A 22,701-nucleotide genomic window follows, 5' to 3' on the forward strand; every position below is an offset into this window, starting at 1 on the left:
CCTGCATTAGTTTGCTAAGGATAATTGCTTCTGGCTCCATGAATGTTCCTGCAAAAGATCTGATCTCATTCTTTTTATGGCTACATACTATTCCATGGTGTCTATGTTCCATATTTTCTTTATACAATCTGTCAGTGATGAACATTTAGATTGATTCCATCCATTTAGGATTGATTCCGTCCATTTAGGTTGATTTCATCAATTCCATCGTTTACGTTTGCTATTGTGAAGGGTGCTGCAATCAACATTCACGTGCATGTGTCTTTGTGGCAGAATGATTTCTATTCCTCTGGGCGTATACTCAGTAATGTAGCCCAAATATTTTAATAAAACACTGAGATTAGCATATGGTTTAGACCAGTGCTATCCAACAAAACTTTTCATGATAATGAAAATGCTCTATATCTGCACTGTCCAATATTCGCTACATGTGGCCATTAAGAACCTGAATTGTATGCTAGTGTGTCTAGGGAAAATACATGCAAATTTAACGGATTACGGTGTGGCCCCCAAATACAGTAATGAATCAACAGTAACCTCCTATTCTTCAAAGTGCCTATAACACCATGTGATCACTAAGTATAAACTGTTACTCTCCTTAGGTATGTTTGAGTTACCTTACAGTAAGTCCAGACTCAAACATGCTACTAAGACCAGGTGTGGTGGCTCATGCCTGTAATCTCAGCACTTTGGGAGGACGAGGTGGGCAGATCACCTGAGGTCATGAGTTCGAGACCAGCCTGGCTAACACAGTGAAACTCCACCTCGGCTAAAAATACAAAAATTAGCTGGGCATGATGGCCCGTGCCTGTAATCCCAGTTACGTGGGAGGCTGAGGCAGGAGAATCACTTGAACCCAGAAGGCAGAGGTTGCTGTGAACCAAAATCATGCTATTGCACTCCAGCCTGGGTGACAAGGCAAGACTCCATCTCAAAAAAACAAAAAAAAGAAAGAAAGAAATGCTACTAAATATGTATATATTATCATCTTTGGTATATTTGGATTTTCTCAAAACTTCCCAATTATTGAGGAAGAACATTTGTCTTTAATCATATATGAACATAAACAAACTAATGCCTGGATGTTAAGATTTTTGCAGCATTGTAAATTATCAGCAAATAAAAAGATTAAGCATATAGGTCTCTCAAAGTATTATACTGTACTACATTCTCTGAACAGTGATACAACAGTATTTGCAGAGGAATAAGAATTCTCCAAATAGCAAATTTGTTTAATTCAGAAAAGTCAACATTAACAGACTGATAATTCACTTTGTGTGTTTGAAAAACAGAGTTTAGTTACAGAAGAATAACCAAATACATACTCAGAAGAAAAAAGAAAAAAAAAAAGACACTTTTATTTGCATCTTATTAGACTTGCCTTGGTTTTTTCAAAATTGGCTTCCTCACATACTTGCAAAACTTGTTTCACCTGTTCATAAGCATGTGCTTCTCTTTGCTGCGTGTCTGCCAAGCTGCTCCTTACGGAAACTAGCGCGGACATCAAGTCATCTCTTTCTCTGTCAGCACAAAAAGAACATTCAAAACAAGAAATGATCAAATGATCATGTCTTCATAAGTCAGGGAGGAAAAAGCATTAATATGTATTAGAAGAGCCAGAGTAGGCCGGCCGAGCACATATTAAATAAAGCACACCCCAGAGAGAGACCCTCTGTCCTCACTTGGCGAGCGGCAGGCAGAGCCGCCAGAAAGGCTACGAGCCTTCGTGGCAGGACTGCATCTGTGTGGGACAATCATCTATTGTGGAGATAGCTGCAGGGAAAGCCCAGAAAAGAGCAAATTAGTTTTTAAAAGTTGGGGGGAGGCTCCCTTAAATTTGTACGTTTTACTGGTTTCAAAAGGTTTGGCCATTATAAGACATAGAATGCTGTTTGTGGTCTAATGTCTTTCATGTTTGTTGTTTTTTTTTTAATTATTATTATACTTTAAGTTCTAGGGTACATGTGCATAATGTGCAGGTTTGTTACATATGCATACTTGTGCCATGTTGGTGTGCTGCACCCATCAACTCATCAGCACCCATCAACTCGTCCTTTACATCAGGTATAACTCCCAATGCAATCCCTCTCCCCTCCCTCTCCCCATAATAGGCCCCGGTGTGTGATGTTCCCCTTCCCGAGTCTACGTGATCTCATTGTTCAGTTCCCACCTATGAGTGAGAACATGCGGTGTTTGGTTTTCTGTTCTTGCAATAGTTTGCTGAGAATGATGGTTTCCAGCTGCATCCATGTCCCTACAAAGGACACAAACTCATCCTTTTTTATGACTGCATAGTATTCCATGGTGTATATGTACCACATTTTCTTAATCCAGTCTGTCACTAATGGACATTTGGGTTGATTCCAAGTCTTTGCTATTGTGAATAGGGAGTCTTTATAGCATTCTTGCCGTTTTAATGAAAAACCAAGTAAAGTAAATACCTCTCTTCCAATATTTGGTGGTTTACAATTTGCTTCTGTTTAATGCTAAATATGTGTGACAGAATTCATCAGAATGAATAAATGTTTACCTGGAAAAAAAAAAAAAAGAAAGAAAGAAAACTTCCAGGGAGATAATTCACCCTAACTTCCTGATAGTGGTGACTTCTCAGGAGAAAAAAAAGAGGTAATAAATGGAATAGACTAGGGTTTTGTTGTGGGTGCTCTCCTCCGCACTGCAGGTCATTTCACAACATTTCTGACTTCACTCTTTGGTTAATAGTAGTACCCTTCTCCCCAGTTGTGACAAGCAAAACTGTTTTCAGAAATTTTCCAGTGTCTCTGCAGCAGGGGAGAAAAATTGCTTCTAGTAGAGAACCACTAGAATAGACTGTCTTTAGTATCAGTTCTCAAAAGGAAACAGGAGTGGTGGAGGGTATCAGAAGAGAGATATGAAATAAAATTATAAAATGTATTGCAGCACTATTCACAACAGCAAAGACTGGAACCAACCAAATGCCCATCAATGAGAGACTAGATAAAGAAAATGTGGCAGATATACATGATGGAATACTATGCAGCCATAAAAAAGAATGAGTTCATGTCCTTTGCAGGGCATGGATGAAGCTGGAAACCATCACTCTCAGCAAACTAACACAGGAACAGAAAACCAAACACCACATGTTCTCATTCATAAGTGGGAGTTGAACAATGAGAACACATGGATATAGGGAGGGGAACATCACACACCAGGGTCTATTAGGGGGTGGGGGCTGGGGGAGGGATAGCATTAGGAGAAATACCTAATGTAGATGATGGGTTGATGGGTGCAGCAAACCACCATGGTATGTGTTTACCTATGTAATAAACCCGCACAGTCTGCACAGGTATCCCAGAACTTAAAGTATAATAAAAACTAAAATTATACAAAAAAAAAAAAAGTGGGGGGGAGGTGCTGAAAAGGAAAAATGCAGCAAAGTAGGGAAGGTAGGAATTGTAAATCAAAGTAGCAGTCAACATTTTAAGAAAGGACTGAGGTTTTGTCCATGCAGCAGATTCTCCTCTCATTTACTTGAACAAATAAATGTCCCTTCCTTTTTATCTTTCTCCACAATCCTCTTTTTCGTGCTTCTCTTTCAATTACATTCTTTCAGTTACTTATGAACACTTGTTGTTCAATGATTAGTACTGCTAACTCCTCAAATCTCCTGGTTACGCATATACTATTCACAATTTAACACAATCTTATCCCACTGGGTTTGATCATTGACAAGACCCACCCCTCTTCAGCAATTCTCAGAAGTACTCTATCCTAAGCTGTTTATTGAGGGTAGAAGTGAACCAAATGCCAAAATGCTCTGGCATGTAAAATAGCAAGGATACAATCTCATAGATTAAATAAGTCTCATATAAAATATTCTAGGATATTTGCAATTTATCGAATGAATAAAAATATCCAGTACACCAAAGAGAAAGTGAGGCAGGAAACTTTCAAGACACAAAAAGCAAAAAATGTTATGTTGCACTGTTAACATATGGTATTCCCCGTTTTGTTAAAGAGTTGAAGACTAAACCACGGTTTCAAAATCAGTTGAAATAAATGCTTGCAGTTTCCTTTTCATTGCCAAGTTCTTAAACTGTGAGAGAAGAGCCAACTATGATTTTTTTTTAAATTAGCAAGTTTTAAAGAGTCATAGTTTAGAGGATTGTAAACTCCGCTTGAATCACTTTCAGGATTAACCAATGATTCAATTTAAAACATCTCTTAAAGGTAAAATAAACTATTTGTGGTATTTGGAAAGCAGCTACATTTGAAGAAACATGTAACACTGAACAAAGTTACAATTGTTAGCAGTTTCATAAAAGTCTTTTTTATTTAAAAAAGAATACATTGCTACAAATATAAAATTCATGGAAGCAGAGTGATCTTCACTTTAGAATTTCCTGATTTGCTTTTAAATTGATAAAAGTAATTTTTCTTCCAAGGAAATGAAAAAAGAAGTAAATTGTTTTAATTGAATAGACTCAAACACAATTACTATGTAAAAAAGTGGAAGAATCAAGGCAAGATTAAATTATCCTAGTTAAGTAAAAAAATAAACACCAGCAAAATTGAGTATGTATCTATTTACATTTCCATAAAAGTTCTATAACATAAAAGGGGTCTAGCTTCATCGAGGATATGCAATCCAGTTAGGACCTATGATTCTAGAAGAAAAGAAAAATTCACTCTGTAAGGACAGCAAGTCAATATAGGCATCTTATAGTCACCTTTCTTAAATCACTAAGACTTAATGAAGAGCAAAAGTAACTATTCAATGAGATTCTTATCTGTTTCTGATACCATGCAATCACCAAAGCCAAAGTTCCAAAGAAAAAGAATGAACAAAAAAGGCCGAGCGCGGTGGCTCACGCCTGTAATCCCAGCACTTTGGGAGGCCGAGGTGGGCAGATCACTTGAGGGCAGGAGTTCCAGACCAGCCTGACCAACATGCTGGAATTCCGTCTCTATTAAAAACACAAAAATTAGCTGGGTGTGGTAGTGCACACCTGTAGCCCCAGCTACTTGGGAGGCTGAGGCACAAGAATTGCTTGAACCTGGGAGGTGGAAGTTGCAGTGAGCTGAGATCATGCCATCGCACTCTAGCCTAGGTGATAGAGCGAGACTCCATTTCAAAAAAAAAGGAATGGTCAAAAAAGCTCCGTGTTTGTAAGTATGCAAACAGATCCACAACAGGATAAAAATCTAACAAACTTGCTGCTTATGGGAAACTTACGTCTAATAGACTTTATCTCTTTTCAGAACATGCTCTTGTCAGGAGCAGTGTTTGTCACACAGTAGATGCTCAACAGAAGAAGCAACAAGAAAACAAATAAATGAATAAAGAGTCTGCTATAGGATGGTGTCAAAAGACGTGAAGTAAAGCTCCCTCTCAGTTCTAATATTTCATGATCTAAATTGAAAACATTACCTATTTTCAATTAGAAACTGGAGTTCAGTTGCTCTGGTTCAAAAGTGTTTCAGAATATTAACTCACCAAATTTAGACTATGGAACCACAGAAAATTATCAAAGATAAAACTCCAATATACAGATAGCTTGTTAAGCCCATCATTCGACAGTGAGACCACAAAACGACTACACTCAAACTCCGTGTAACCGCTGGGCTGACACACTCCACCTTCTGTAAGGCAAATGCAACGCATGCTTCAAGGTAGCTTTGAGCCCACCTGGGAAGCTTGCAGGTAGGTAGTCATTTTGGCAATTTAGGATTATCTAATCATCCACCCAGGTGTTACTAAATCTTGGTTTTGGTTTGGCTTGGTTTTGACTCAGCCAGTCCACATACCAAATAGCAGCAAGCAACCCCACAAATACTTTTTTTTGAAAGAGCCCTGGGCTGGCAGTCCCCTCTCCTCAACACAAGGCCTTGCTTCCTGCTCCATTCCTGTGTCCATCTGGCTTCATCTTGTCTGAGCTTTCCCTTTTTAGCCCCACACTTATCCCCTGGGTCTGACAGTGCTACTTATACAATCTGCCTTTCAGAAACAGCCGATTCCAGCCACCCAGGGTAACTGCCCAGTTAGCTACAGTCCAGCTCCAGATCCCGCAGTCCACCCCTGAATGAGGCTGCCACAGTGGGAAGCTGTACAGATACACGTGGCCTATCAATGTGAAAGGGAAAGGGCACTTCTCCAAATTACCATCTTCCATAGCAAATGTTCTGTGAGTGCTTGTGCTTGGAAACACCTTGTGGATGTGTCGATCAATGTAATCAAGGAGCTTCTTGAGGCAAAGCCAGCAACACCGTGTTAACCCTGCAACATTCTATGATCCAGATGAAAGAGCAGCTGAGGCAGAAAGATGACGTAAGGATCCCGCGTGTTCTGGGGTGAAAAGCGCGCACTTACACGCACCAATGAGACGTAATATTTAAGAACTTCAGCGCAGCAATCGGGGTCAGAAGGACTGAGAAAGTCCCTTAACAATCTCAGCCAAGTGTTTAAGCAAAAGAGTTGGTCTAATGTATCTGCATGAGCTTCATCTTGACATGTGGAGTGGCTAACAAATGTCTTATAATTTCTAAATTACTCCAGTTATTATTAATTGTAAGCATTAGTAGGCATCACTAGTAAGTGTTACTATACCGTTTTTAAAAAGAAAGTCTGGAAGGCTGACTACAACATTTCTTTGTTCCTCAATTCTGGGAAGTTCCTGCTGTAGTCTTTTAAAGCCAACTATGCAGAGCACGGCCAACGATCCACTCCAAAATCCCAAGCTGGACTAAAGCCCCAGAAAAGTACCCTTGGAATCATTTCTCTTTTTTGAAAAGTACAGTGAAACTTCTCCAAGGTACTATGAGCTACCGAAAAGAATATAAGCAGTTCCATCTTCATTACCATGTGAAGGTATTTGGATCATTAAGCAAGAAAAAGAGGTTACTGTTACTCTTACCTCCCTTATGGCATAAAGAGGCCAAGTGAAAGGCGAAAGGTCAGAAACAATATGAAGACTTCAAGTCAATGTAAAAAATATATCCAATGTCATCAACAGTTGTTAAGTGAGATATTCTCCAAAAAGTCCTTGAGTCCTAAGAAACCAGAAACCACCAGAAACATATGGGTGGCCTGGTCTCCAAGTCATGCCTGATCTCCTCCCTGTCAACTGTACCAGCCATTCTTTTTTTTTTTTTTGGAGACAGGGTCTTTCTTTGTTGCCCAGGCTGGAGTGCAATAGCACCATCTTGGCTTACTGCAACCTCCGCCTCCCGGGTTCAAGCAATTCTCCTGCCTCAGCCTCCCAGATAACTGGGATTACAGGTGTGCACCACCATGTCCAGCTATTTTTGCATTTTTAGTAGAGACGGGGTTTCACTATGTTGGCCAGGCTGGTCTCGAACTCCTGACCTCAAGTGATCCACCTGCCTCAGCCTCCCAAAGTGCTGGGATTACAGGTGTGAGCCACCATGCCTGGCCATCAAACCATTCTTGTGTCAAGAATATATATTCAAAATAGTAAATGCTAAAGGATGCAACAAAGGAGCTGAAAACTGCTGTCACAATACCACATTTACAAGGAAACTTTCAATTTATCATATTTAAGGTATCATTTTTAAACATTCCATGTTAAAGTCATCCAGGTAATATGATAACAGCTTATGGAGGGGTCAGGCTTCTAACTATACATAAAACTAGAAATCCAAACCCAAAAGGTGCTGGACACTCCTCACAGTTAGCACAGGACTCAATATTCAGCACTCTGCATTAGTAAGTTTAAAGAAACTGAACACCAGCTTAGGCCAAGGGGATGATACAGAAAAAGAATTCATTGACAATAAAAGCAGAAACCATTCAGTGTTAATAGGTTTAATATCCTTTCTGATATTAATGCAGAACATGAGACAATGATATTCTGCTGACAAGGCAGAAAATTGAACTAAGTAGATTGACATTTACTTCAAGAGGCTAAGAGCTCAAATTTAGGATAGAGACAAAGGAATACATAACTGATGAAGAATCTTAATTTCTGAATGACTGCCAGGCTTAGAAGTAACCGAAACATTACAGCTTCCTTTAAAAATATTTTTTCATAATCTAGAAGGATAATATAAAAGGCAACACAATAACCTGTTATTTGTTGGTTACTTTTTTTTTTCTTTTTTAATTTGTAAATTTTTTGTAGAGACAGGGTTTCACTACTATGTTGCCCAGACTCGTCTCCAACTGTTGGCCTCAAGTGATCCTCCTGCATCAGGCTACCAAAGTGCTGGGATTACAGGCATGAACCACTGTGCCTGGCTTATTAGTTTTGCTAGACTACCTAGTTTTAAGCTCTGGCTCTTTTTATATGCAACTTTTAATATGCTTTCTTCTTTCTAAAATTAATTTTTAAACTATATTCTCCTTGCAAAATTAGTTACCAATATTGTTAAAGGCCTATTTGACACCCTTTCAACTTCGTTGCCTTCGTCCACCTCTCTAGTGGTAATCTCTATTAAATATTTGGTGCTTACTCTTTCAAATATTTTTCTGTGCATATCTATGAACCTTGAAGGGGAAAAATGTAGTATAGTTGTATATGGACTTAAAAAATACAAAAGGTTTCATATTGGATGTATCTTTAGCCATTTTGTTTTGTTTTCCTGCAACAATGTATTTTGGAGATGGTCCAACATTAATACACATAGAACTACTTCCGTTTTTCATACTATGCACAAAATGTCATAGTTTATCTAAACCATGTTTAGTTACTCTCCTTTGAATGATGTTTAAGTTGTTCATATACTTATAAACAATACTGCAAAAAGCATTCCCTATACATACCCCATTATGCATGTACATGAGTTTTTTTTCTTGAGGGTAGATTTTGAAAAGTGAAATGCACAATTTGAATATTAATGGACAGTACTAATTTACTTCCAAAGTAGTTCCACCAATTTATGAACCCACCAGCAGAGTATCAAAATACTTGCTTACTCATGACCTCACCAACTCTTGAAATTATCAATCTAGTTCTATTTTGTCAGTCTGATGGATTGGTTTTTTATTTTTTTATTGTATTTCCTCAAATACTAATAGAATAAATACATTCTCATCTGCTGACATCTTCCTCTTTTATTGCTCACTGATTTCTACTGTTTACCCACTCTGCAGCTAGGCAGCTTGTCCTTTCTGTTCATTTCAAAAGAAATGTATTCTATCAGTCTTTTGTCATGTATAGTGCAAATATTTTTTTCTCAGCCTTTTAACTGAATATGTAATGTTTTATTGTAAGGGAATTTATTTTTTAATAGAAACAAATGTATCTTTTTTCCCTTATGACTTCCACTTTTCATGTCATCCTTAGTACTATAACCCACAACTATAAGATTTTTTTATATTTATTTCTAACGCTTTTATAGTCTGAATTATATCTGAACCTTGAAAACTACCATGAATTTATTTTTGTAAGGTACAGTTCTGTTCTTGTTTTTCAAATATAAACAGGCAAATTTTTAACTTCTCTGAACCCCAATTTCCCTACCTTTAAAACGAGGGTAATAATATCTACCTCATGAATGCTTTAAGATTTTTAAAAATTATGTTCTTAAATTGCCTAGCACAGTCCTTGACATATAATAAATGTTTACTACATTTGTTAGTTGTATCTGAAAAATAGTTAATACATATTTAATAGTTATATTGAGCATATATGAATAAATTAGCAACATATTTAATACTTAAAATACTTAACAAAAACAGAACCAAGCAGTATAGATCATAAAAACTACTGGTCAGGTCGGCGTGGTGGCTCACACCTGTAATTCCAGCACTTTGGGAGGCCGAGGCAGACAAATCACGAGGTCAAGAGATTGAGACCATCCTGGCCAACATGGTGAAACCCTGTCTTTACTAAAAATACAAAAATCAGCCAGGCATGGTGGTGGGTGCCTATAGTCCCAGCTACTTGGGAGGCTGAGGCAGGAAAATCACTTGAACCCAAGAAACAGAGGTTGCAGAGAGCCGAGATTGCACCACTGTACTCCAGCCTGGCAACAGAGAGAGACTCTGTCTCAAAAAAACAAAAACCAAATGAACAAACAAACAAACAAACAAACAAAAAAGCTACCAGTCAGTCCACACTGGAAATTCTGTTCATATAACAATCAGTAGGTTAGGTCAGGTGTGGTGGCTTACGCCTATAATCCCAATACTTCAGGAAACTGAGGTGGGAGGATCACTTGAAGTCAGGAGTTCAAGAACAGCCTGGGCAACATAGTGAGACTCCATCTGTACCAAAAAAAAAATTTAATTAGCTGGGTGTGGCAGCACATGTCTGCAGTTACTCAGGAGGCCAAGGCAGGAGGATCACTTTGAACTGAAGTTCAAAGTTGCAGTGAGCTACGATCGTGCCATTATATTCCAGCCATGGCAACGGAGCGAGACCCCAACTCAAAAACAACAGCAACCCGCCCCCAACTCCAGGGGTTAGCCATGTGTGGAAACCACAGCTACAAGACATATTGATCATTCTTGGGAGTATGGAAGGTACAGAATGGTTTTAATATTTATTGAGCACTTACTATATGTCAGGAAGTGTTTTAAGCACTACATAGGTTTTCTCTAGTGACCCCTCAAGGTAACTCTATGAGTTAGGTACTTACGTCACCATTTTAAAAATGAGAAAATTGAGGCACAAAAAGGCTAAGTAACTTTTGCAAGGTTCCATAGTGAGTTGGCATTAGAACCAGAACATGAACCCAAGCAGTCAGTTTCAAAAGCAGTACTTCTGGTCACAGGCTAACTTGCCTTAGTAAAAACCCAAAAAAATCTTAAATCTCAAGAAGCAGGTATTATTCCTCCAAACAACAGAAGACTCCAGGCTCAGAGAAGAAAAGTAATTTGTTGAAGGTCAGGACATGGAGCAAAATCGGTCTGACCTTAATGACCACAGTCATGCCACCCCTCCACAGCAGTTCGAGCAGGAGGATCTCTGACTGTGGAGTAGTCAATACCAAAATGCCTTGTCACATCAACAGCGAACATTTACTGGGTGCCTACTGCCAGCCAGACACTCTGCTAGGAACAAAGGCTATGGAAATAAACAAAACACAATTGCTGCCTCCAGGTGTACACGATGTATTATAAAATCACAGAAGAAAGAAACCTAAGTCAGTTGAGGACAAAATGGGGCAGGGTTGGTAAGAGACTTCTTCTAAAAGGAAGTGATCTGGGGTTATTGAAGTGAGCAGAGCAGACAGAGAGAGGTGACACTGAGCACATAAAAAAGTAGGGGGCATAGAAGAACATACACTATAAACTGCCACTGGGTTCCATATTACATAATAATTCTCAATTTCCACTGAATACAATTTTCACAGGAAAAGGTACCCTCTGGAATAGTGAAAACAGAACAAAACAGATGTACACAGAGAATTGTTTCACTCAGCTTAGATGAAAACTTCGACAACACAAAAGGTCATCTGTAACTCATTCTCAGTTAACCCTGAAATATCAATAGTGGGACACAGTGGGTCCTCATAATATTCCTTACAGCAGACACACGATAAAGACATGGTAATAACTCATTCTACCTGAAGTACAGCAGAAAAATTCAAGATATGGCAAAACCAAAGGAATTTCTATTACACTCACTTTTGTTAAGAATAGCATTCGATTTGTAATTATAGATTCACAGAACTGGACAAAATCGTAAAGACTGTCTAGTTCAATTCTCTCACTTGAAGATGGACTGAAACCAAGAGATACAATTATCTGTTCAAAGTGACAGGGTTTCTGTTCAAAGCGACAGGGTGACAAGGCAGAACCTACCCATTTGTCTTCAAGGAAGCTGCAATGAAGGAACCTTTTAAAATCCATTGTACTTGAAGATTAACAATAATCACATGTGACCTAGCATAGGGCTAAAATAACACAATGCTCCTTTAAAGGCAGAATTTTCCATATTGCCAAAGACTCTGTGTGTAGAAGCATACTTACTTAATCAGTCTTTCAATGGTCTGCGTATGAACGTTATTATGAGTCTGGGAAAGAACAGCTTCGTGCTGAGCACATTTCAAACAAAGACCAGCAACCCGGTTAGAAGTAGTAGCAGCCAGAAGAAACTCTTTATGCTTTAGTTGCTCTTTAAGATCTTCACAAGTTTTCTGATATTCAGCTAAGTCTTTCCTAAAAAGAGGGGGAAAAAATTCTAGAAAATGGCCAGGTAAAATTACATGACTTTAAAATGAATCATCATAATGTTAACTACTACTATCATTTATGGGCATTCACCTGAAGCTTTAGTTTACATCCAATACCTTATTAATTTTTACCATGACCCTGAAACTTTTGGTGTGGTGATCGTAATTGACACATTGAATATGATGAGACTTGAATATATTAAATAATTAGCTTAGGTTCTTGTAAGATTTTAATATTAGATTAGAGTCTACCCAATACTGGCTCTCTTGTCCCAGGATCCAACCTCCATTAATGCTATATTAACCACAAAACAAAAATAAAACTCCAAATAAAAATCCCAAATAGTTTTTCTTAAAAAAAGAGGTGGGGTAATATAAGACAACATACTTGAGGTGACGAAAATAACCTATTCCAAGCATTAACCTTTTAAAATTTTTAAAGTACCTTAAAAGTTCACGTAAAAAAAACATGGATTTTTATCCTTGACTAGTTTATTACTGCCCATTTTTCTTCAGGAGCAAAACACTAGATAGATAATTATCTAACAACAAACTTCTACAAAGATCTGTTTCAAAAGAAAGTTACAGAAGGAAGTTACATAGAACTCGCCAGTCATAAGATTTCAGGGGTAGTAGCTATTCGCTGGAAACACAGGCTGCTAAAGAAAGGGCTGGGGAATGGTGGGGGTGGGGGAGCTGTGAGTGTGGGTATGGGTGCAGTTTTTGTTTGTTTTTACTTTATCAGCTCACCTCTGGAGGAGGTTTTCTTCAAGGTGACTTTTTAAGGATTAAATGACTGGTACATGGGTTGTATTTTCCTACCTTATCCCAGTAAAGTTGTGCTAAAGTCAACTTGGCGACTGAGCTTCCTTGCCTAGATGGCTCTTTTGGACCATTGTTGTTTTTTTTTAATTATTTTTATTTAAAAAAAAAAAAAAAACTTTCAAGCTGAAAAATGAGACTACTGAAGGCAAGAATTTTATCTCCATCTCTGTCTACTCCCTACTGTCATTGTCAGAGTCTCCATGCTCAGGGGCTATGGCCATCTTAACTGGCTCCCTGTCACAGGGAAGAAGTCAACAGCCTGGCTGTCAGACAATTGTTGAGATTTTGGGGGCTTTCAAGCAACCGAGGAGAGGCAGAAAAGACCCACAGGCAATCTAAGGGTTAAAAAAAAAGCTAATCTAATGGCATTCCAAAGTTGAGGGGAAAAAAGGAGCCGCTTCTACCCTATCCCCAAAATAATAACACCAACATGGTTAAGTTTTCTTTTTCAATACCATGTAGAGAATGTCTGACTTTCAAAGGCTTTATAAAAAGAACTTGGGAAGCACATTCCAAAGTCAAAGGGTCCCCATTACTAATTTCGGTCAGGTCCAAACTCAAAACACTCAAGTAGATTTGGTTCCTGGCAATGGCAAAAGAGAAAGTTGAAAAGAAGACTGATTTTATTTAAGAAAATGCCTCTTTAAAGAATCTTAAATTATAGTAAAAGAAAATGAAGAAACAGAAGGATTCGGAGAACAAAGTCTAGTTCATTGCAAGTTGGCATTTTAATGTAATTAAAGATGAAATATCTGGATTCTGAATGAGACAAAATAAGTCACATTCCCCTAAGTACAATGATCTAGAAACACATCACTTTAAAAACTGAAGAATCAAGTCATAAAAAAAAAAATCAAAATAAAATAAAGTAGGACAAAAAGCAAGAAAGCAAAAATTAGAGTATTTTTTAAATGTTATGTTTCTTTGTAAAAACAAAAAGTCAAAATCTCTAGAGAAATCCTAAAACTAATCAGGGTAATCTATGAAAAACATAAGAACATTTAAAAAATAAACAAGCATGTTCAATGAAAGCTATGAGTTCTGGCTTTTTTTTTTTTCTTTTTTTTTTAGATGGAGTCTCCCTCTGTTACCCAGGCTGGAGTGCAGTGGCGTGGTCTTGGCTGACTGCAACCTCCACCTCCTGGGTTCATGTGATCCTGCCTCAGCCTGCTGAGTAGCTGGGACTATAGGTGTGTGCTAATTTTTATATTTTTAGTAGAGACAGGGTTTCACCATATCGGCCAGGCTGGTCTCGAACTCTTGACCTCAAATGATCCACCCGCCTTGGCTTCCCAAAGTGCTGGGATTACATGCATGAGCCACTGCAACCGGCTGAGTTCTGGCTCTTGGTATTACTCTAGTTATGTCTCTAGATAGGATATGGCCTGGAAGATTTTAAAATTTATTTCAAATTGGACTTATTAAAATAAAATGATAAATAGTATTTGAAAGTTTATTTGATTTAAAAATACTTCATTACCACTATTTAAAAATAATCTTTAACAACAAAAACATTAATTCCTGCTGTCTTTTTCTACTCATTATATGTAAATCACTAATGGTTAATCTATAATATATAGGTCTTACTGGGATCTCTAATAAATAGATTCTATAAAAACTATGTGAAGATTCATCATATATACTCAAATTCATCATGCATGCAAATACTCAAACTATTATATTATCATTGCAATTTTAAAATTAGATGAAGACTATCTACAGAGAAAAATACTAATAATTTGAAAACTAAAGTGCTTTATTTTCATTATTATTTTACTTGAATATCATAATTTCTATAAGAGCACTTAGTGAGTTAGTGATCTTTTTTTTTTTTTTTTTTTTTTTTTTTGATACAAGTCTCACTGTGTCACCAGGCTGGAATGGAATGCAGTGGCATGGTCTCAGCTCACTGCAACCTCCTGGTTCAAGCGATTCTCCTGCCTCAGCCTCCCAGGTAGCTAGGACTACAGGTGTGCGCCACCACGCCCAGATAATTTTTGTATTTTTAGTAGAGACAAGGTTTCACCATGTTAGCCAGGATGGTCTCAATCTCTTGACCTCGTGATTCGTCTGCCTCAGCCTCCCAAAGTGCTGGGATTACAGGTGTGAGCCACCGCACCCAGCCATGATTCTTACTTTTATGAGAAAACACAAGTATTTTACAACTGATGAAGAAATAGTAATGTGATTTGAAAAATAACTCAATTTCAGGCCATTTTATCCTTTAATAATCTGAGGAAAGTTTTTAAATTGTATATAAAATGTCATCAAGTAAGTTTGATAATGACTAAAACTAGAAGTTCAGCAAACATTCAAATATATTTTAAGACCATTATGCTTTTGGCATGACTATAAATGGACGATTTCACTTTACCTCAAAAACTTCAGTTGGGATTCCTGAATTTCATACTTTTCCTCATAAGTAAGTTTTAGCTTCTCCTATAGAAAAGAAAAATAAAAGCACATTTTTCTCCATGTCCTGTGTTTTATAAGTAAACTTTAATTTTTTTTTTTTGAGATGGAGTTTCACTCTGTTGTCCAGGCTGTAGTGCAGTGGCACCATCTCGGCTCACTGCAAGCTCCACCTCCCCGGTTCACGCCATTCTCCTGCCTCAGCCTCCCGAGTAGCTGGGACTACAGGCATCTGCCACCACGCCCGGCTAATTCTTTTGTATCTTTAGTAGAGACAGGGTTTCACGGTGTTAGCCAGGATGACCTCGATCTCCTGACCTCATGATCTGGCAGCCTCGGCCTCCCAAAGTGCTGGAATTACAGGTATGAGCCACTGTGCCCACCTATAAACTTTAATTTTTAATATTAAGTTCAATTTTTTTCTTTTTACCCAAGGTGGGGGAAACATGTCTTCCTAGAAAGTATTTTCCTGGTCCACCTCAAATTTTCTATTTTTATTGTGTGAATGCCTGCAAAGAACTGCTGAGTCATAAAATTGATTTTCTTTTTCTTTCAAAATTGCATATATCAGGTCTTATCCCTAAAAGTGTGACTCTGGGAAAAAAACAGTTGTAACCCATAAGGTCCATTAGGGCAAAGATCAGATCTTATTAGAATCCTTCATTGTAGCTGTTGAATATTTGACATACAATAAATATGTGCTAGATGAATGATCAAAAGTAAAGTTTTAAATCACATGATGATAGACTAACTCCTACAAGCCTCTGTTGGTATCTGGTTATTCTTTCATTCAACACATATTTATTGTGTATCTAAGATGATGGTGGCTTGAACTGCAAGGAACTTATAAAATATCCCAGAAAGGAATAGAAAAATGAAGAATTTCAATTACAGTTGACCCTTAAATAACATGGAGATTAGGGGCATTGACCCCTGTACAGTTGGAAATCCATGTATAACTTCTTTTTTTTTTTTTGAGACAGAGTCTCACTCTATCGCCAAGGCTGGAGTGCAGTGGCATCATCTCGGCTCACTGCAACCTCCACATGCTGGATTCAAGCTATTCTTGTAGTTGGGATCCCAAGTAGCTGGGATTACAGGCGTATGCCACCACGCCTGGCTAATTTTTGTAGTTTTAGTAGAGATGGGGTTTCACCATGTTGGCTAGGCTGGTCTCAAACTCCTGGGCTCAAGTGTTCTGCCCGCCTCAGCTTCCCAAAGTGCTGGGGTTACAGGCATGAGACCCTGAGCCTGGCCCCATGTATAACTTTGACTCCCCCAAAACTTAATTACTAATAGCCTACTATTTACTAGAAGACTTACCAATAATATAAACAACACATATTTTGTATGCTATGTATATTATATACTGTATTATTACAAGAAAGTAATCTAGAGAAAAGATAATGTAATTAGAAAAATCAGAAGGCAAAGAAAGTGGTATTTTCTTCATTAAGTGGAAGTGGATCATTATAAAGGCCTTCACCCTACCATCTTCACAGAGTAGGCTGAGTTGGAGGAGGAAAAGGACGGGTTGATCTTGTCTTCTCAGGGATGGAGGAGTTGGGAGGGAAGGCAGGAGAGGCAGGTGAACTTGGTTAACTTTATGGAAACACATGGTAATTTCTGTCTCACTTTGTTATGCTCTTTCCTTTTCTCCAAAATTGTTTCTACACAATATCAACCCTTCTTCCATTTGCTTTAGTTCCAGTGCCTATATCATAGAAGGGTCCATGTCATAAAAGAAGTCAAAAGCAGTCTTGAATAATCAGAACCCTTCTGCCAGATTATCTCATGTCAATTTGCTTTCTGGCACTGCTTCTTCTAGGTCTTCTTCCTCATTTTCTGGCACTGGTTCAGACGCACTCATCTCCATCAAGTCATCTTCTGCTAATTCCTTTGTGTGGTGTCTATTAGCTCTCGAATTTCTCCAAGATCCCTATCTTGAAACTCTTCACTCCCAACCTTTTCCACCACATCCACAATCTCTTTCATGATTTCCTTGACTGACTGCTGTAAATCTTGTAAAGTCATGCACCACATTTGGACAAAGTTTTCTCCAGCAGGAATTCATTGTTATGGGTTTGATGACTTTCATGGCTTTTTCTATAACAATGATGGCATTTTCAATGCTGTAATCCTCTCACACTTTGATGATGTTCTTGCTACTGCGGTTCCCTTCCATTAAATTGAAAATCCTTTTCATAGAGTATCCGTGTGTAATGAGCCTTAAAGATCCTTATGACTGCCTAGATCTTGAGGCTGAATTAGAGACACTGTGTTTGCAGGCAAGGAGACCACTTTGATGCCTTTAGTGTTGAACTCATGGGGTTCTGGGAGGCCAGAGCCATCGTGCAATATCAAAAAACTTCAAAAGGCAGTCTCCTACTGGCAAGGTACTTCCTAACTTCAGGGACAAAGTATCAATGTAGAAAAAGGTTTCTCATTGTCCAGGCCTTCTTGTGGCACAACCAAAAGACTAACAGTCGGTGTTTATCTTTTCCCTTCAAGTCTCGTAAGTTAGGAGCTCTGTAGATAAGGGCAGTCCTGATCATAAACCTGAGTACATTTTACAAAACAGTAGAGTTAGCTTATCCCTTCCTGCATCAAATCCTGGTGCTCATTTCTCTTCCTTACTAATAAAAGTCCTTTCTGACATTCTTTTTTCCCCCAGAATAGAGCACTTACATCTGCATTACAAACCTATTCAGGTAGATATCATTTCTCCTAAATAATTTTCTTCCTTTTTTTTTTTTTTTTTAAGACAGAGTCTCACTCTGTCACCCAAGCTTGAATGCATTGGTGCGATCTTGGCTCACTGCAACCTCCACCTCCTGGGTTCAAGTGATTCTCATGCCTCAGCCTCCCGAGTAGCTGGGATTACAGGCACATGACACCATGCCCAGCTAATTTTTGTATTTTTAGTAGGCACAGGGTTTCTTCATGTTGGCCAGGCTGATCTTGAACTCCTGACCTCAGGTGATCCGCCCACCTCAGCCTCCCAAAGTGCTGGAATTACAAGTGTGAGCCACCACACCCAGCCTCTCCTAAATAATTTTCGTAATGGCATCTTGGAACTTGTCTGCTGCCTCTTGGTCAACAGAAGCTGCTTCTCTTGTTATCTTGACATTTTTAAAGCCAAATCACTTTCTAAAATTATCAAACCATCCTTTGCTGGTGTTAAATTCTCCAGCTTTACATCCTTTACTTTCCTTTTTTTAAGTTGTCATAAAATAACTTCTTTTTTCTTCTCAAATTATATTAGAGTCTACAGCTATGCTTTTCTTTAGAAATCCTGTACCTACATAAAACTTGCATTTTCCATGACAGATAAAAAGGCATTGGGCAAAAGTATAAAGTTTCTGTGCGTGTTGGCACGGCTGCAGTGATGGCTTCACAAATTTTCTTTTCTTTTTGTACAATGGTCCTCATATTGGATTAGTTTATCTTGAAATGGGGCAATCACAGCTGCTGACTTCAATCTATGGAACGTATCAAGCAATGTAACTTTTTCCTGTAATGGCATGACATTGCTTCTTGGGAGTGCTTCCAGCATCACTAGTGGCACTTTGCATGGGCCTCACGGTGTTATTCAGGGTTTACAGTATCGCACTAAACATGATGAAAACTACACGAGAACCGCCAAGAGATCACTTTTTACTGTAATATGCAATTTAATGAAGAGACAAACTGTTTACACAGAGATAACTAGTGTCACATGGTATTTTAAGCAGACACTTGAAACACCTGAACTCACCACAATAGCAATAGGAGATGGTTATGAAATTATTATAGTAGTATGGTATGTGCTACATTTAACTTTATGCTGTTATAATTTAATACTGCATCTTTATGTTTTTTTGCATTCCTCCTGACTGAGAATGACTCCATGTACAGTCTGTAAGTGATAGTGTTCATAGGTTTTGATAAATTTTAACTTTTTATAATAGATTTGTGTATATTTTATGGTAGTAGATGATAAAATAGACTATTAGCTACATATATTTTATTCATTTATGACATACCTCTTTCTTAATTTTTTCATATTTCTAGGCTACATGGTTCATCTGTAAGTTTTTTCAAATTGCCACAAATCTCAAAAAAATTTCTGATATATTCCTTGAAAAAAATACACATATAAGTGAACCCACACAATACAAACCCATATTATTCAAGGGTCAACTGTTCATAAATTGCTCTAGTGACGTATATGGAAATTGAAAAATTTAGAGAGGCAGGAACTCCTAATTCAGCCAAAGAGAAGGAAAGAAGGGCTCACAGAGGAAATGTTAAGACTTGAAGGATAATTTCCAGTAGAGCAGAAGGCACAGAAGCTGAAGAAACCATGCTATATGTTTGAACAGTAAGTAGATCAGTATCACTAGAATGTAAAATACGAGGTGGAAGGGTGGCTGGAGATGGGTAAAGTAGGTAAAGGTGGGCCACAAGAAGAAGAAAAATACCAAGACTTTTATTTGGTACACATGTCTCCTGTACTTTCCCCCTAGAAGAAACACTGGGGGGCCACTGAAAACTTTGTATCAGAATTGAGTCTTAAATCATAATTGAAGTGTGAAGAAAGGGACACCAGTAATTACAAATACATAGGTAAAAGATAAGCACATGAACAAAAGCAACCAAGCAGTAGGAATTAAAAAGAAAGGATTTAGTACAGAGATGTTTAAGAGAAAAACTGACAGAATTATATGACAGAATAGATACAGGGGAGAAAAATACACTAAAAACAATCCTGGGTTTCTGAAGTGAGCAATCAAGTGAATACTGGTATAAAGATTTTTTTCAGACCAACAACAAAAAAGAAAGCAAAAGGGAATCATAAAAAATGATTAATTCATGGCCAGGCACAGTGGCTCACGCCTGTAATCCCAGCACTTTGGCAGGCCGAGGTGGGTGGATCACGAGGTCAGGACTTCAAGACCAGCCTGGCCAACATAGTGAAACCCTGTCTCTACTTAAAAAAACAAAAATTAGCTGGGTGTGGTGGCAAACGCCTGTGGTCCCAGCTACTCAGGAGGCTAAGACGGGAGAATTGCTTGAACCTGGGAGGCGGAGGTTGCTATGAGCCAAGACCATGCCATTGCACCCCAGCCTGGGCAACAGAGTGAGACTCCGTCTCAAATAATAATAATAATAATAATAATAATAATAATAATAATAATAATAATAATAATAATTATTCAAAGAAGACAGAAAAAGAGGTAAAGAGGAATAAATAAGAGATGGGTAAAGAAGAAGCCAAATAGCAAGATGGTGTATTTAAACTGAGTTGTATACGTAATCACAATAAATGTCAGTGGTCTAGATACCCAAATTAAAAAGCAAATATGGCCAGGCACGGTGGCTCACACCTGTAATCCCAGCACTGTGGGAGGCCGAGGCAGGTGAATCACCTGAGGTTAGGAGTTTGAGACCAGCCTGACCAATATGATGAAACCCTGTCTCTACTAAAAATACAAAAATTAGCCAAGCATGGTCGTATGTGCCTGTAATTCCAGCTAACTGGGAGGCTGAGACAGGAGAATTGCTTGAACCCAGGAGGCAGAGGCTGCAGTGAGCCAAGATTGTGCCGCTGCACTCCAGCCTGGGCAACAAAAGCGAAACTTTGCCTCAAAAAAAAAAAAAAAAAAAAAAAAAAAGCAAATATTGTCAGATTGGATAAAAAAGCAAAACCCAACTATATGCTTTCTATAAAAACCTACTTCAAATAAAAAGATACAAGTAGGTTAAAAGTGAAAGGAGGGAAAATATATACCATGCTAATACTAACCAAAAAAAAGTGACATTCAATCAAAATATAAAACTCATGTGTTTTTCTCTATACTGGCAATGAGGGGTTAGAAAATAAAAGTTTGGAAAATATGTATCATTTATGATAGCATAAAAAATAAAAAGGAATAATTCTAATTAAAGATGTATGAAATCTTAGAAGACTATGAAAGGTTATTGACAAAAATTAAAGATGACTCAAATAAGTGGAGTGACAGCAGTTTACAAGGATTAGATAATATCATAAAATGTTAATTCTCAAATGACCTATAATTTATAATTTAAAGTCATCTCAATCAAAATCCCAAAATGACTTTTGGAACTTCACAATTCTGAACTGTATTTGGAAATGCTAAAGGCCAAAGGATAAAGAACAATGTTGGAAGACTTGGTCTGCCAGATATCAGGCTAATAATCAAGATAGTATAGTATTAGCACAATGAACTAAAACACAGTCCAGTAACAGACCCAAATATATATGGACAACTTATTTATGAGAAAGGTACTATCGTAAAGGCAAAGGACTACCTTTCCAAGAAATGGCACTTGGATGTATAAATACATAGGAAAAGAACAAACTATGACTCCATATACAAAAATAAATTCCAGGTAGGTTGCAGATCTAAATGCAAAAAGTGGAACCATAGGCCAGGAGCAGTAGCTCACACCTGTAATCCCAGCACTATGGGAGGCCGAGGAGGGTGGATCACTTGAGGTCAGGAGTTCAAGACCAGCCCGGACAACATGGTGAAACCTCGTCTCCACTAAAAATACAAAGTTACCTGGGCATGGTGGCGTGTGCCTGTAATCCCAGCTACATGGGACGCTGAGGCAGGAAAATCATTTGAATCCGGGAGGCGGAGGTTGCAGTGGGCTGAGATCATGCCATTGCACTCCAGCCTGGGCAAAAAGAGCAAAACTTCATCTCAAAAAAAAAAAAAAAAAAAGGCAGGGGAGGCTACGGTGGCTCATGCCTGTAATCCCAGCACTTTGGGAGGCCGAGGCAGGTGGATTGCCTAAGGTCAGGAGTTCGAGACCAGTCTGGCCAACATGGTGAAACTCCGTCTCTACTAAAAATACAAAAACATTAGCTGGGCTTGGTGGCATGTGCCTGTAATGCCAGCTACTCAGGAGGCTGAGACAGAGGAATTGCCTGAACCAGGGAGGTGGAGGTTGCAGTGAGCCGCAATCGCACCACTGCACTCCAGCCTGGGCAACAGAGTGAGGCTCTGTCTTAAAAAAAAAAAAGAAACTGTAATTTCCAGAAGATTATGTAGGAGAATATCTTCATGACTGTGGTTGGAAAAAAAACTTTTTTAAAGGACATAGAAAACAACTACATAATCAAGGAAAACAAACTGAAGTTCTAGCCATCAAAGCAAGCAACATGCAAACTATCAAGAGAGAGTTACAAGCAAAGCCACAGAGTGGGAATATATATTTATAATACATATACTGACAAAGGGCTTGCATCCAGAATATATAAAGAACTCCCTAAATAAATATGTCAGATACATACCTCAATAAAAATAATAAGAAGGATATCTGAATAGGTGG

The 22,701-nt window shown here is 38.2% G+C and overlaps 1 protein-coding gene across 8 annotated transcripts in view; it reads right to left on the reverse strand.

The window, feature by feature from the left end:
- SDCCAG8 (serologically defined colon cancer antigen 8) overlaps positions 1-22,701 on the reverse strand; it is a 256,242-nt gene that overhangs the window by 195,679 nt on the left and 37,862 nt on the right. For all 8 annotated transcript variants that reach the window (XR_002732368.1, XR_002732369.1, XR_003309619.1 and 5 more), the window contains exons 7-9: positions 15,320-15,384; positions 11,918-12,106; positions 1,382-1,520 (exon numbers count right to left, since the gene is read on the reverse strand). Coding sequence is in view for 5 of the 8 variants with exons in the window: in XM_023216160.1 (XP_023071928.1) it covers positions 1,382-1,520; positions 11,918-12,106; positions 15,320-15,384 (393 nt within the window). In the remaining 3 variants the exon portion in view is untranslated. The remainder of the gene's footprint in view (positions 1-1,381; positions 1,521-11,917; positions 12,107-15,319; positions 15,385-22,701) is intronic.

The sequence above is a fragment of the Piliocolobus tephrosceles genome, chromosome 1 (assembly GCF_002776525.5).
Source record: "Piliocolobus tephrosceles isolate RC106 chromosome 1, ASM277652v3, whole genome shotgun sequence".
Classification (NCBI taxonomy): Eukaryota; Metazoa; Chordata; class Mammalia; order Primates; family Cercopithecidae; genus Piliocolobus; species Piliocolobus tephrosceles.